The 14932-nt window shown below is 36.1% G+C and overlaps 1 protein-coding gene across 48 annotated transcripts in view; it reads right to left on the bottom strand.

Moving 5' to 3' along the window:
• Positions 1-14932, bottom strand: part of CLASP2 (cytoplasmic linker associated protein 2) — a 149482-nt gene that overhangs the window by 109141 nt on the left and 25409 nt on the right. For 2 of the 48 annotated variants that reach the window (XM_033132466.1, XM_033132465.1), the window contains exon 1: positions 10897-11495. The exons of the other annotated variants lie outside the window; for them this stretch is intronic. In XM_033132466.1, the coding sequence (XP_032988357.1) occupies positions 10897-10912 (16 nt within the window). In that variant the 5' untranslated portion in view covers positions 10913-11495. Of the gene's footprint in view, positions 1-10896; positions 11496-14932 lie in introns of those variants that run through there. 48 annotated transcript variants of the gene reach the window in all.

Here is a 14932-nt window from a genome sequence, read left to right as displayed (position 1 = left end):
TTTAGGCTTATGAGCGATGCATATATGTAGTGTCTCTGTGTAAACACTCAGTTATGCCACTGTAGTGCCAAAGCAGTGATACACGATATGTAAACAAATGGGCTGTTTGTCAATAAAATGTTATGTACAAAACAGGACAGCAGGTAGATTTGGCCTGCCAGCAATAGTTTGCCAATCTTTGCTCTAGAGTAACCATTAAAATACGCATAAACATACACAGAAACTAAGAGAAGAAAAAAAAAATTAATTGAGAAGCAGGAAAGTAGACAAAAGAAAGTGGATGAAAGATAAGGTGGTAAAAATGAAACCAAATATGGGGGGTAGGGGGTAATAAAAGAATGTATACCAGTAGATCCTTTGGTCAACGTTGCTCAAGCAGTAGTTTGCCATAATCAGAAGTATCTGAACGCTGATGGTAACCACTTTGAGCACCTCTTGTAATTGCAGAAGTCAAACGTGACTCTTTTGTTATCAGTATATATTGAGTATTACAACTTTAATAGTTTTGCTTTCTTAAAATGTGTATACATTTTTTTGGCACCCTCTGTATATCAGTAACTATCTTAAATACAAATGAACTAAATATTCCAAGTAAAAGATAGAATTTTCAAAAATAGGTTGCTTAAATGAAATATGCTTTACATATAAGGTCACATTAAAATAAAAGTAAAATGATAGAGACAGATCATGGCAAACACCAACCAAAAGAAAGCTGGTGCGCTATACTAACTTCAAACAAAGCAGCCTGAAGAAGCATTACTAGAGATAAAGAGAGACTGTTAATAATGATAAGGGGGTCGGTCCAAAAGGGAAAAAAATCAGAATCCTAAATTTGTAAAACAGCTTCAAATACATACAGCAAACAAAAAGAACTGAAAAGAAAAATAGACAAATCTACAAACATAGAGGGAAATAAATTTTTACCCACTTCCAATAATGTTCTTTTATAATGATAAACTAAAAGAATTCATAAAATTACAGCATCACAAACCCTCAAATTAAAAATATTTTGTAGGGGGGCCGGCCCGGTGGCTCAGGCGCGTCCTCTCAACCACAAGGTTGCTGGTTCGACTCCCGCAAGGAATGGTGGGCTGCGCCCTCTACAACTAGCAATGGCAACTGGCCCTGGAGCTGAGCTGCGCCCTCCACAACTAAGACTGAAAGGACAACTTGACTTGGAAAAAAATCCTGGAAGTACACACTGTTCCCCAATAAAGTCCTGTTCCCCTTCCCCAATAAAATCTAAAATATATATATATATATATGTATTTTGTAATTTATTTAAAGGTTATAAGTATTCTAAGCTTAAAAATATTTTCTTATTAGCTACAAAATATCAGAACAAATCAGTTATATTGCTTCATAGCACCCATCACTTTCTGAAACAGATTTCTTTTCACGAGTGAACTAGAAGCTGGACTGGAAGTGGGCCAGAAGTTTGTCTTGTTTATGCTAGAACCCTAGAATAACCTGGGATAACTGTCATAGCTAACTCTTCTTCCTGCTTCACACTTTTGCGTCCCCCTCCCCCGGTGTTTATTCTCAACATAATGTCCTGAGTTGAACTAAGTCATACCACGTTGCTGCTCAAAATCCTCCTAAAAAGGCCTATCAGGACTTCAAGATCTACAAGATCTTAGACATCACGTAGGTCTCTCTAGCCTCATCTCCGCACTCCATCTTTCTCTTCAATCCAGCTTCACCAGTCTTCCTGCTGTGACTCCTATTAGGACCTCTACACTTCTTCCCTTTGCCTAGAATGCCTTTCCTCTTCACACACACACTGTATACTCACCTCCTTCAGCTCTTTATTCATCTATTACTTTCTCTGGCTATTAAAATCATAAATCTTTCAATGTCCTGACACCACTGATCTACCTCTACATCACTATCCTTTATTTCTCTCTCTAGCACTTACCATTTATATATTTTACTTATTTTGTTTATTATCTCTCTCCTCCCACTGAAATGTATTATCTATTAGGGTGAGAACTTTTGTCTATTTGACACTGTTGTATCTCCAACACGTGGACTAATGCTCAGAATGCCACATTTCATAGTCTAAGGGATACTTTCAGTCTCCAGTAAAAGCATTAGTATGTTATTTGAAACAAAACTCCAAAGGCAAACAAACTATAATTACTGGATAAAATATACATTTAAAAAGACTTCTTAAAAAAACAAATACCTGAAAAATAGTAAGAAATATAAGATTTAAACTGGTACATTTGAACTTCTTTTCTGAAGGCCTTGTGCGGCAAAGGGAACAAAATTCAAAACCCACATAAGATGCAGTCTAACAGGAGGCTCTTCCCAGAACGCTGGTATACCAAACGAGTACACAGTTGACACTTGAACAATACAGGACACTTGCGCTGGTCCTTATACAGGGTAGTTTTCAATAAATACCTGTACTGTTTCGACCAGATGTGGAGGGTCCACTGCATGCACTGAGCTCCACCATTTTATATAGGGGACTTGAGCATCTGCAGATTTGCGTATTCACAGGGTCCTGGAAGCAATCACCCATGGATACTGACAGTAGTTACCTTTGGGGGATTTTCGACTGCAAGGGTGGGAGCGGGGGGAAGGACTGGGGTGTACAGTTAGTTGTTCAAGGGTTAACTGTACTCTCAGAGTTAAAGTGAACCATAAGTAAGCCCTTACCATCTTATAGTCTTTTATCCTTTTCAAACTTTTCTCTAAAGAGGGCAATAGAGAAGTAAATGAAATGGAGTACTTCATTAAGGTCCAATGTTATGCAGTCGAGAAACTCAAGCCCCTAAACTCAGCAGACCCACATTTGTAGTAGTCCCAAGCAACAGCCAAAGCAAACGCAAAATTTTCCTGGAAGAAAGTCTTTGGCCCCACATTATTTGCACAAATAATTTCCAATGGCCACTCAGCATGACAGGACACAAGACACCATGAGAAAGAATAAACAGAAAGAAATAAACAATAGGGAACGGATCTACTTCAAATCCTAAAATTATCAAGCTAAGACTATAAAACACCTACACTTAGAAGCTTCACAAGGCAAGCTTGAAAATAACTTCAGGGATGAAAAAATCATTAAAAAAGTGACAGATTTTTTTTAAACAACCAAACAGAACTTCTAGAAATAAAAATACAACAACTGAAATTTAAATTCATTGGGCAGGCATAACAGCAGATTGGACACAGCTCAAAAGATCATTACTGAACTGGGAGATAAATCAGGATACATATAGTAGGTGCTTTCGTATTTACTGAATAAACAAGAAAAGGATCACATACAGAAAGCAACGTACAAATTATAATTATGTTGATACCTGTGTTTGCACTCCAATGTTTCAAAAAAACCTCATAATACTATGGTTTGGTGCAGAAATTGAACAAGATGAACATATTAAATAGTACTAGAGAATACAAACTAATAAAGTGAGCAGGCGGCAGTGGTTATGTGTATGATGGATACTGAAAAGGAGAGAAAGGAGGAGAGGAGCTGGTAAGAGGAGAGACAGAGGGAGATAGAGGAAGAAATGGAGGAGGAAGAGGAGAAGATGGGGAGAAATAAGAAATGATGATAGAAGGGAGGAGGAGATGGAAATACAGGAGATGGAGGAAGGACAAGAGGAAATGGAGAAGGGGAAGAGGAAGAAGAGCTGGAAATAGAGGAGGATGAAATAGAGGAGAAGGGACTCAGAGTGGGATAAGAGAAAGGAGAGAGAAGGGACAGGCAGAAAGAGGGGGAGGAAAAAAGAAGCCTAAGCACGATAAGGCTTTACCTTATGTTGCCCTCATATTACACTTGGAAACTGTCCCCAGTAAGCACTGAGCTATTATAGGCCCACAATTCCATATCTGCGTACCTGAAAGCCAAAAAGCTCTAAAAGTCCAGCTTCAACTTGTTTTGCCTTTTTAAAATTCATTTGGCAGGAAAATCTGAACTGATTTGAACTCAGTTTATGGCAAAACATGATGTAAACTGGCACGAGGCTATTTATTGCCTTTATTTAGTTTACTGTGAATTTGCGTACATTCAACTGCATATTAATGTGCTCGATTAGGAGGTGCAGCCCAAAACTCAGCTAGAGTTGTTATACATTATATAGTACACAACCATATTATTTTTCTAAAATCTGACGTTCTGAATTCCAAAATACAAGTGGTCCCCAAGGTTTCAGATAAGAAATTATACATTTATATTACCACAATCAAAATGGCTATTGAAACTTTCCACTTCACTTTTATGGGTACATGGATTCCAAAACCTGAAATTTCTGCTTCTGAATGCATATAAAAAATGAAAAACTGCTCTACCTTACATGGCAAACAAAAGAGCAAGCCAGAACTTTATATCATGTTTCATAAAAAGAAAATCATTTTGTGTAGATTTTCTTCAGGGAACCAACCAATCAGTTCAGTAAGAGCCCACCACATCATGGACCTTCGTGTACAAAACGTACTGTTTCATATTAAGTAGTTCTTATACCAAAGTTCCTCTTTTCACTTGAAGCTATATCCTTCCTTATTCTAATTAAAACAATGACTAATAGGACTTTGGACTTCTGAACTGCTTCACACTCCTGCATATCTAGCAATGACCATGGTTTTACCTAACAGCTCTATTAGTAACTCTGGTATTAGGACCATATGATCCCATAGGTGTCTCAGAAAACTCAAATTTTAGTTTCCTGTACTAAAATTCTCCTTTTACAATAGGATCCTCTCCTTGGCTTTCCTCTGACTTCACAGGTCCCTCTAGCTCAGTCTCTTCCTCCTTTACTCAACCATTAAATGTTGACTATTCTCCTTTTCTCCAGACTACACACTTTCTAAATGGCTTCATCCATTGCCAGTATAGTTTTAAGTATCTTCTTTATGCTGATCGTTCTCAAATATTTGTCTCTAGCCTAAACCATCTCCCAGTTCCAGACCTATATATCTAACTGCCTACTAGACATCTCCCCCATGGATATCTCAAAGGCATCTTTGGGTAACCTAACACGACATGGGTAATCTAACACCAACATCATTTCCAAACCTGTTCTCCCTGCCTTCAGTAAATGACATCACCATCTAGTAGGCTCAAACTCACAAGGTGGGAGCCTCATTCCAAGTTCTCTGCCCCGCATGGATCATCTGCCAACAGTTTTTGCTGAATACAACTCCAAGTTATATCTCAAACCCACCGATTTCTCTTTACCTCTGCTGTCGCTCCTAATCTAAAACCAAGCTAGTATCATCTCTACCTACATTGTTACAACTTAACTGGCCTCCTAGCTTCCATTCTTGACCTTCCAAACCACAAAATAGACAAGAAAAATAAATTGGAGCAATGACAGCTGAAACTGTTAAGTTAAAGGGTGATGGGGAACTTTATACAAGGTTAATAACACCTGAACCCACTGTTCAATATTAGCATCACAAAGAAAATCAGGCACTGTACCTCCTACAAAAATTTGTACTTAAAGGAAAAAAGAAAGTCAGACCTGATTCTGATTAAGCCATTAGCAGAATTTTCAATTTTCAGGAAATACAGGGGATACAAAAACATAAAACCATCACGGCAACGCAATCAACAAAATCCAGTATGTGGGAAAACTTTTCCTGACAGATGTTTTTCTTTTTCAACAAATAAATGGCAAGAGGAGAAAAAGACAGAAGCTTCAAATGAATAGAGCCTTCAGAAATATATCAATCAACGGCAACGTTAATCTTGTTTGAATTTCAATTCAAAGTGTAAAAAGATATTTATGAAATAAGGAAATCTTAACAATGAATATCTGATTCTAAGGGTTAATTATTTTAGATGTGAAAATGGTACTGTAATTGTCTTTTGAAAAGACATTTTACTTTATTTTATATACGTGTATGAGTGCGTGCACATGTGTGCGCACACACACACCCCAGTCCAGCAAGATAGCAGGGCTGGGGAAGACAGATAGGAATATAGATGAATAAAAATGGGCTACGTACTGATAATTTCTTGAAGCTGGATAATGGAGGTTTATCCAAATACTCTCATTTCTAGGTATGTTTGAAAATTTTCCTTAAAAAAAAAATGATAATTTGAGTCACTTTACTCTCCTGCTCAAAATCCTGCAATATAACCCCAATAAAATGATAAGCAACATCATAGCAGCAAAGAAAACGAGGTGGGGCAGAGAATATGTAAAATCAGTACCTAAAAGATAACAACAAATTCTCATAAGATGCAAACAAAAAGGATGGAAAAGGCTTTTGAAGAATAACACTACAGCAAACTGCAATTCTCAGAAGCAGACTGAAACAGCAGAGAGAACTGATCTACCTTGTAAAATGACAAGAGAAGTGACAATTTCTAAGCCAGCAAATACAGGAATGATGAACAAGGAACAACTGAAAATCTGATGGAATGATTTCATCATTACGCTCTTCCCAACCCTAACTCAGGGAGCTCAGTATTTTACCTATGGGTTTGCACGTGCATACTTACACATGTGTGCATGCATGCACACAAGATTCTACAAAAATGGAACCACCAGAAAGGAAAAAAGTTATTGGAACCATTTGAATTTCTGTTTGCCAAAATTAAAATTTAATAAAAGGAATGGATGAGAAACTGAGAGAATATCCCAGAATACTGAAAAAAAGAGACATACGTAAAACTCAAGAGAATACAAACATAAAAGACACAATCAACCCACGAGGTTCAACATCTGACTAATAACAATTTCACAAGGAGAGACTGAAGCTAATGAAGGGGAGAAAGTTGTCAAAAAGAATAATAGAAGATGATTTCCCATAGATAAGAAAATCACAAGACTTCAGAAGCAAAATAATCAAATAGTAAAAATTTAAAATGTCTACATTTAAACTAAAATAAAAAATTTCAGTACGATGATTAGAAATTGAAAATCCAAGTGCTTCAAAATGAAATAATGGCCAAATTTTAATATTCACATGAAGAAGATGTGTTCTCAGCAGCACAGTAATCTTACATAGTTAACAATTTTACTGATAAAAAATGAAGTCTGTTCTACACAAAGTTTAAAAGAGGTCAAGAAATTTGATAAAATCTTTAAAAATTTCTAGGTAGGTGTTAACTTAGTGAAAACACATTTGAAGACTTTTACTCTTTTCTTTAAATGGCCCTTTAAAAATTCAAGATCTTTAATAGTTCAATGAAGTAAAGGAGCAAAAACAATTTAAACCATTATTTGGTATTAATAAAATTAAATAACATATTTCATGACAACGTAATATCAAACTAAATAATAAATGCGGCTCATAACAAAGTTTATTTAGAACCTTTACAAAATCTGGTCATTTCAGGTAGTTAAATTTTCATGACAGCTACAGGTTGGTTATAACAGCTGTCAAGAATATCAACTATACCATTCTACATGTACAAAGAGAAGATATAAGCCTTTTCTTGACGATTCAGGTTCATTAGCAATATCATGTCTGAGGATGAGTTGCTACTGGTACCTGACAACTTGCACCCACATGGGTAAATGGGTCTGTTTCAAGAAGGCTAAGATTTTCACTGTTAGTGCCCACTACTTACTGCCTATATTGCTGCCGAAAACCTAACCTTTTGTTCCCTGTAAATTCACTTTTTCTCCTTATGGACTCTTTTTTCCCCCTTACCACTGCTCTGAGAGTTGCTTTCTCTCAGTGATTTAAATTACCCAATCCTAGTATATCACACAGAATATTCCAGAGTCTGGAAGAAGAGAGATCTAATTCAACATTAATTTCTTACTATTGTTCCCTACCCCCAAACCCAGTAGTTTTATGTCAAGTTGGAGTGGTCCTAGAAAACTTACCACTCTAGAAAGCCAGAGTTGTATCATCAGTTATATACATTTGTCAAAAGATTCATGTTTGAAACAAGACTGTATTCAAATGTTAAGTTTACAAATAGTCTATTTGCAATAAAACCTTATTTCTTTCCAGCTACTCCCCAGCATAACAAAAGGCAAATTCCTCTCATGAGGTTATGAGGCAGATTACAGGGCTCAGGCTACATAATAATCCTATAGGTTTTTAACTCTATCTGATTTGACTGCCCAGAGTTATATCGCAATCATCTGACTGCTTGATTTTATACTTTTGGGTAAGGAGAAAGTCAACTAAACAGAAAAGCACCTGAAACTTCAATTGATAGTCATTATAGTGCTTCACAAATCCAAGTTTTCCAAGAAATAAAACTGCTAATGAAATCTTTCATGTGGACCTAAAGTTAGGCTTATATTTAACAGCGGCTAGATTAATATCCAGAATATATAAAGAGCAACTGTAAATAAACAACAAATAAGTCATATAACCAAAAAGTTGGCTAAAGATGCCAGAAGACAATCCACAGAACATGAAATCCAAATAAACAAATATATAAAGATGATTAACCTTATTAGAAAGCAGAGATGTTTTTTAAAGGGTGAGTTATTTTTTATTCATCTGATAGGCAAAGTTTTGAAAGGTTAATAACAACAAGAACTGAAAAGAGTACAGGATAGCAGGCACTGTTGGTGGTAAGAAGAAAGCCTCTTTTGGAGGAAATTAGCTATAGCTAATGCAATTTGAAATAAATAAAAAATCTGATCCAGAAATTATACTTCTAGACTATTTTAAGAAATATTTACATGTATGTGTGTATATACACATATGATTTGTACAAAGGTGTTTATTTCAGAATCATTTAGAAAAACCATATGTGAATAAACAATCTCAGATTCTATAAAAGAAATGGTTATGATACATCCATACCATGGAATTCTATGCAACAGTTCAAACAAATGAGGCAGTTACACATGATGATGTTAAAAAAAAAAAATCTCTATTGCCATATTGAGTAGACATAGCAAATGGCAAAAATACGTTCAGAATATTTATGTAAACTCAGTCAAAACAAAACCATTTATTCTGATAATATACATGTAAGGCACAGTAAAAGGTATAAAAAGACAAACTCCATACTAGTAAAAGTATTCATCTCTGCTTATACCTGGGATTGGGGCTTGAAGGTGGTTCTGAGGGGATTTTCACTTTATCTGCATTGTTTGAATTTTGAAAAGAAGACAGTATTTGTGTATTAAGTTCATAATTAAAAATGAAGGAATGAAAAACAACATAGGTTAGGAATAGTGTAATCCATTTGTTGTATATGTTCATACAATACTAGTGTGGTGAATCTGTATTACATGTGAGAGAGACTAATATTCAGAGGAGTATATATGAAATGTTAAGAATTATAAATCCCAAGATAACCTGTATGTACGTACATATGTATGTATGTGTAGTTTATTGTGTCAATTTTTTATTTTTAAATAAAGGTGTGTTCCTTTATTTATCAATATAATCTAGTAAGTTATTTCCATTTTGAAGAAGAGAATGAGCAGGAAGATTACCCTCTGAGCTTTATAAGAGGCTGTTACTTGATTTTTAAAAAATCAATACTTTCCTAAACATGTATTCATGTACTACTTGAAAAAAGAAAGCTAAGTAAATATACATTAATAGTCATTGAACCTATAATATTTAAGGAAGAAATAAAATCTGAATGTGGCCCAAACCAAATGCAACATTTATTAGAGTTGTCTGTAAATTAAGGTTTAAACACACAAACAAACTTGGCAATGACCTTAAGTATACGGAATTTAACTGCTAATTTTCATGGCTTTTGCCTTAAAAATTAGTAGTTAAAATTACAGTTATTTATTTCTATAATGACATATAAAACAGTTACATAAATTATCGGAATAAACCATAACACACAAAACCATATTTCCATTAACATGTACATAATAACTTAAATGACGGTTTACTAATATCATAATTTTAGGAAGTTACAGCCTATTCCTCATAGTCCCAAGTGGACAAACGCCTAAGAGAGAAGTCATTATATAGTTATAAGGAAGGCTGCAACTGTCAGAGTTAAAAGTCCCGAGGACAGACCAGTCTTCCTTAAGAACCTAGTGAGAAAATACATAAAACATTTTTGAGGAACCTGAAGTTCCCCTTTGTATACATCCCTGGTGTTGATGTGATTATAAAGTATACCTCTAAGCATCGTAACAAAAGGTTACACAATAAAAAAAAAAAGTATTAAGTGTTATCAAGGACAATACCAAATGCACTCTAGATTTGGTTCTAGTTTGCTCTCTGGATCTGGGATTTATAATCTCATCAAACCTCAGTTTTCTAGTCTGTGAAATGGAAACACCAAAATACTCTATATACTTCACAGAGTTAACTGTACCTGAGGAGTTAATGTATACTAAGTATACTACAGTGCTTTGGGAAACTATAAAGCACTATAGAAATACGTATTTTATTCTTACAATAAAACACTGGCAAAATCAATTTTAATCAAATTATACCCTATATAGAATTTGTAAAAGACTAAATATTTTCTAGAGAACTAATACTAGGTACACTGACAAATCACAAGCATATTAAATAGTGCCCATGGCAAGCCGTTTTGCTTCTTTAAATACTTTATTACCACAGAATTCTACTTGTTGTCAAATACAACAAGAAAGACGTCAAGCTAGCTAACCAAACCTTCCTGCCAAAATGTCATTCTTCCAAAGGCCATGTTCTCTTTTAAAAGCTTTTGCCTCTATTTTATGTTTCCCCCAATGTCCCTTCATATCCACCACCAAAGACTGAGTGAGGGCTTGCTTGGGTTCCAAGGTAAACTGTCACCTCATATTTGCCAGATCCCATACAGACATATCAAGTAGAAAAAGATACCAAATGACAAGTAAACACACACGTGCATACATGCATACATGAGTGTGTACACACACACACAAAGTGTCCTTCATTCTTTAGGGAGAAATATATCCCTTGAATAGCAAATGATCGTCACTTTAAAAGGAAGTGTGTAACACAAGCAAAAGAAGAAAAATAAATCTTACTCACCATCTCCCATAGCCATTCAGATGGTCCAGGGAGCTCTCTCAAAGCAAGAGGTCAAACAGCACAGCAAATAAATGCAGCTCAGTGCCTGCGCCACTGGGCTTGGCCTGCAGCCTGCAGACACCCGGAGCACTGTGTGACCCAGGCCGCGCTGCAGCTCTGCACCGCAATAGCCAACAGCTGCTACTCCACTTCAAAATAAAAGTCTGGGGTCTTGCTGAAAACCCTCGTCTATTTAGTAGAGCCTAGCAGAGCTTGATCAAGATTATTCTTTAACTGCACAAATGCGGTTAGATACAGGTTATGATGTTTCTCCTTATATTGGCTGCCTGAAATTAATGTAAGAAAAGCTCTGGGAGCCAACAAATGCCATCCCATTGGGGGACTTTTAATGCAATCATCAAAACACAAGGCATGTGTTCAGCAATCATTTTCTGCTTCCCTAAAGATATCCGTGTAATCAGTAGCCATCACATGATCTGATGGATTAACGATTTGCACCTTTTTAAAAGGATTTCATTCTTTTGTTGTTACCTTTTAATATTTACAACAGAAGATTGCTAGAAGTGCACAAACAAGAATAGCCCAGTTTCCATGATTAACTGCTCTCATTATGCAGGAAGCATTTCTGGCTGCCGTAAACAAATCACGTCAAAGGCAGCCCATCAAAGGCTGCTCTGTGTGCGGACAGCAGGGCCACACGGAACAAAGCTTGCTTCTGGTGGAGACAGCACCTCGCCAGTGCGCAGCTGCAGGGACACGGAGCACCCTCCATCCAAGCTGCACAACCATCAGCACATTGTCAAGCTCAGAGAAAGCCCTGGGGGCTCATGGTCACATACACACACACACACACACACACACACACACACACACACACACACAAATCAACCTAAGAAGAGTTGCTTTGCTTTTCACCAAAGGGTATGTTACAAACATATTTAAAACAAAACAAAACAAAGCTATCTATTGCCTCTTATAAGCCAAATATCAAGGTAATTTCAAAGGTTAGTTTCTATGCTTTATTTTATTGCCAGCCTCCTAGAGCAATTCTTTTCCTAGGAACTGTTTGAAATAGAGAAGCTGGGATATATTTTACAATGATTACACACCAAGAATGCATTAGGTCCTACACACACACACTAGACAAATCAGAATTACGCATAGTTTTTTCACAGTGAAAGAGAAAACGACTTGCAGTCACAGCCACCAACACTGTTGATGCCTACATCTTGATTAGCTAGGAAACTGTCTAGAAAGCTCCATGACAACACCAGGCCCTGCCATAATCACAGGGGGCATGCAACTTTCAGTCTTTCTCCTTCCTACAGGGCTGGTATTGCCTCCTTTCAGCCACAATCTGATTAATTTTCAATCCAGTTTCCTTCTACTAACTAGCACAGCTCTTTCCACTGTACTTAGGGATTCTGCCTAACTTACTTTGTAATACAAGAATTAAAGTCAGACTTGGAAAACCCTCAAGTCAAAAAATTGCTGTGCACTATTTCTAAACTAAATGATATGCTCAAATCTCAAATGATATGATTTATCGTATTTTGCCATGTATAATGTGCACTTTTTTGCCCAAATTTGTGAGGGAAAAATAAGGATGCACATTATACCTGGGTAGTATTAATTCTGTAACTATGTTTTTAATTCTTTTATTTATGCTTATGAGTTAAAAGTGTAACTCTAGAAATCAATAACGATATCCGCATGCAAAATAATACCTTGGAATACAACAATCGGTTTTGTTGAACTTACGACCAACTTGCAACAACAAAAGAGTTCTTGGCCTTCTATGATGCATAAATATCATAAATTTGTTACTGGTAAGTTTCTTGTACCTTGTATCTATTCCTGTGTTTTGTAATTATTTGTTACATAAAATTTCTTGTACCATAATATATTAAAAAATAAATGCTAAAATTCCTTTATAATACAAAAAACAAGTACCTAAATGTAAACAAATAAAAATTTTAATTAAAAAATGAAAACGGGGGCGGCCGGATGGCTCAGTTGGTTAGAGCATAAGCTCTGAACAACAGGGTTGCCAGTTTAATTCCCACATGGGATGGTGGGCTGCACCCTCCACAACTAGATTGAAGCCGCTGAGCTTCCGAAGGGGCAGCCGATTGCTCAGTTGGTTAGAGCGTGAGTTCTCAACAACGTTGCCAGTTCAATACCCGCACGCACGGGATGGTGGGCTGTGCCCCCTGCAACTAAAGACTGAAAACGACAACCGGACTTGGAGCTGAGCTGTGCCCTCCACAACTAGATTGAAGGACAACACTGAGGGGCCCTGGAGAAACACACCATTCCCTAATATTCCCCAATAAAAAAAAAAAAATTAAAACGAAAGATTTTTCCCCTGAAAGTTGGGGCCAAAAAGGTGGGTGTGCATTGTACACAGGAGCACATTATACAAGGGAGCACATTATACATGGCAAAATACGGTACTTTGTGTTCTTGTGTGTACTGAACTAATGCTCTAGAAAATCAAGTCAAAGAATTCAATTAAAACTTAAATCAAAAGAGTAGAAATATGACAATTATGAAAGAAATCAGAGACAAAAGCATGAGATGTAAAGTTATACATCAGGACACACATAAGGGGAGAAGGAGTAGACTAAAAAGAAAAAATAAACAGACTAATTCTCAGAACAATAAATATAAATAAGACAGTGTTAGACCATGTTCCTCGCAACTCACCACATCCTTCTTCACGCTAAAACCTTCCAGAAGTCTATCAAAAACCCTCCCATGGCCTATAAGGCCCTCAACATCATGACTCCTGCTTATTTTTTCAAATACATCTTATACATGGTCTCCCTTCCAACCCACCCCTAGCCTCACTGAGTTCTCGCCAATCCTGGCCTCCCTTCTGTTTTTCAAGTATACTAAGACCTTTTCTATCTCTGTGCCTTTATGGTCACGTTTTCTCTGTCCAAAACACTTTTCCTATCATTTATCCATTGACTAGCTTATTCTCCTTTATCAGGTCTCAATTCAAATATGTAAACTCTCAGAGACTTGCCCCACTGTTCTATGTAAAGTGGCATCACTGAGTAACTTACCAACTCCATATGTGTACTCTATTTACCTTCACTAAATGACTGTTAAGAGGACAGCTCTTAAAGTTATACCATCTTTACAACAAATCCCCTGATTTTTCGTTTTTGTCTGTATTTAGCAAAATGACTTTTTTTCATCCAAAACCACTCAAAATCAATACATTATGAGAAGTGTGATGTTTCCTTGTTATGGTGCCAGGCAAATGTACACTAAAAAATTTATTTATCTCAATAGTTTCTAGTCACAGAATATCATTTGGAACAAATATGAATTAAATGCCATGTTTGGGTGAACTCACAACATTTGCTTTGCATACGTACACAAAGTGAAAGAGAAAAGGCGGCACCTTCTATGGCTCTTCAGTCGATTGTGTGCACAAACTATTTTCACAAGTTTTCATGCTGAGCCTTTATTTTGACCTAAAGTGTTTCCCTGTTCTGTAACTTTAAAGTTTTAGTTTGAGTGTACAATAACAATGAGCCAAAAAAGGGTTGAAAATTTTGAGGGGAAAAATTGTGCAGAAATAAAAATAGAGTTAAATAAACCTTAATTACATTACTTTAGGTATAAACTATTTATTTGCCTTCAAATTGTTACTTGTAAAAATTTGTTTTCAGTGTTCAAGTGATATATTTTTCTACCTGTGAAGATTATTCAAGTATTCCAGGTTGAGATGAAACATACCAAAACATTAGTGGAAATAATTTTTTCATTTAATGGCTTTTCATTTGGCAGCAAGGATTTGGGGAATAATTCAAATTAATTTCATTAAATTCATTAAACAAAAGGATAGTTGTATTTCTTCCATTACCAACTGTAATCACTCTGGATATCGGTTTGTTTACTTGTTTATGGCACGTTCTCCCTCACTAGAATGTAGGTTCCTTGAGGCAGAATCTTTACCTGTCTTCTTCACTGTTGTGACATGATCTAATTTACATTTTAAGAAAATCATTCTCACTTC

Source organism: Rhinolophus ferrumequinum, chromosome 17 (genome assembly GCF_004115265.2).
Source record: "Rhinolophus ferrumequinum isolate MPI-CBG mRhiFer1 chromosome 17, mRhiFer1_v1.p, whole genome shotgun sequence".
Classification (NCBI taxonomy): Eukaryota; Metazoa; Chordata; class Mammalia; order Chiroptera; family Rhinolophidae; genus Rhinolophus; species Rhinolophus ferrumequinum.
The sequence above is the reverse complement of the archived record's forward strand: the minus strand, read 5'-3'. Positions and strand labels throughout refer to the sequence as shown.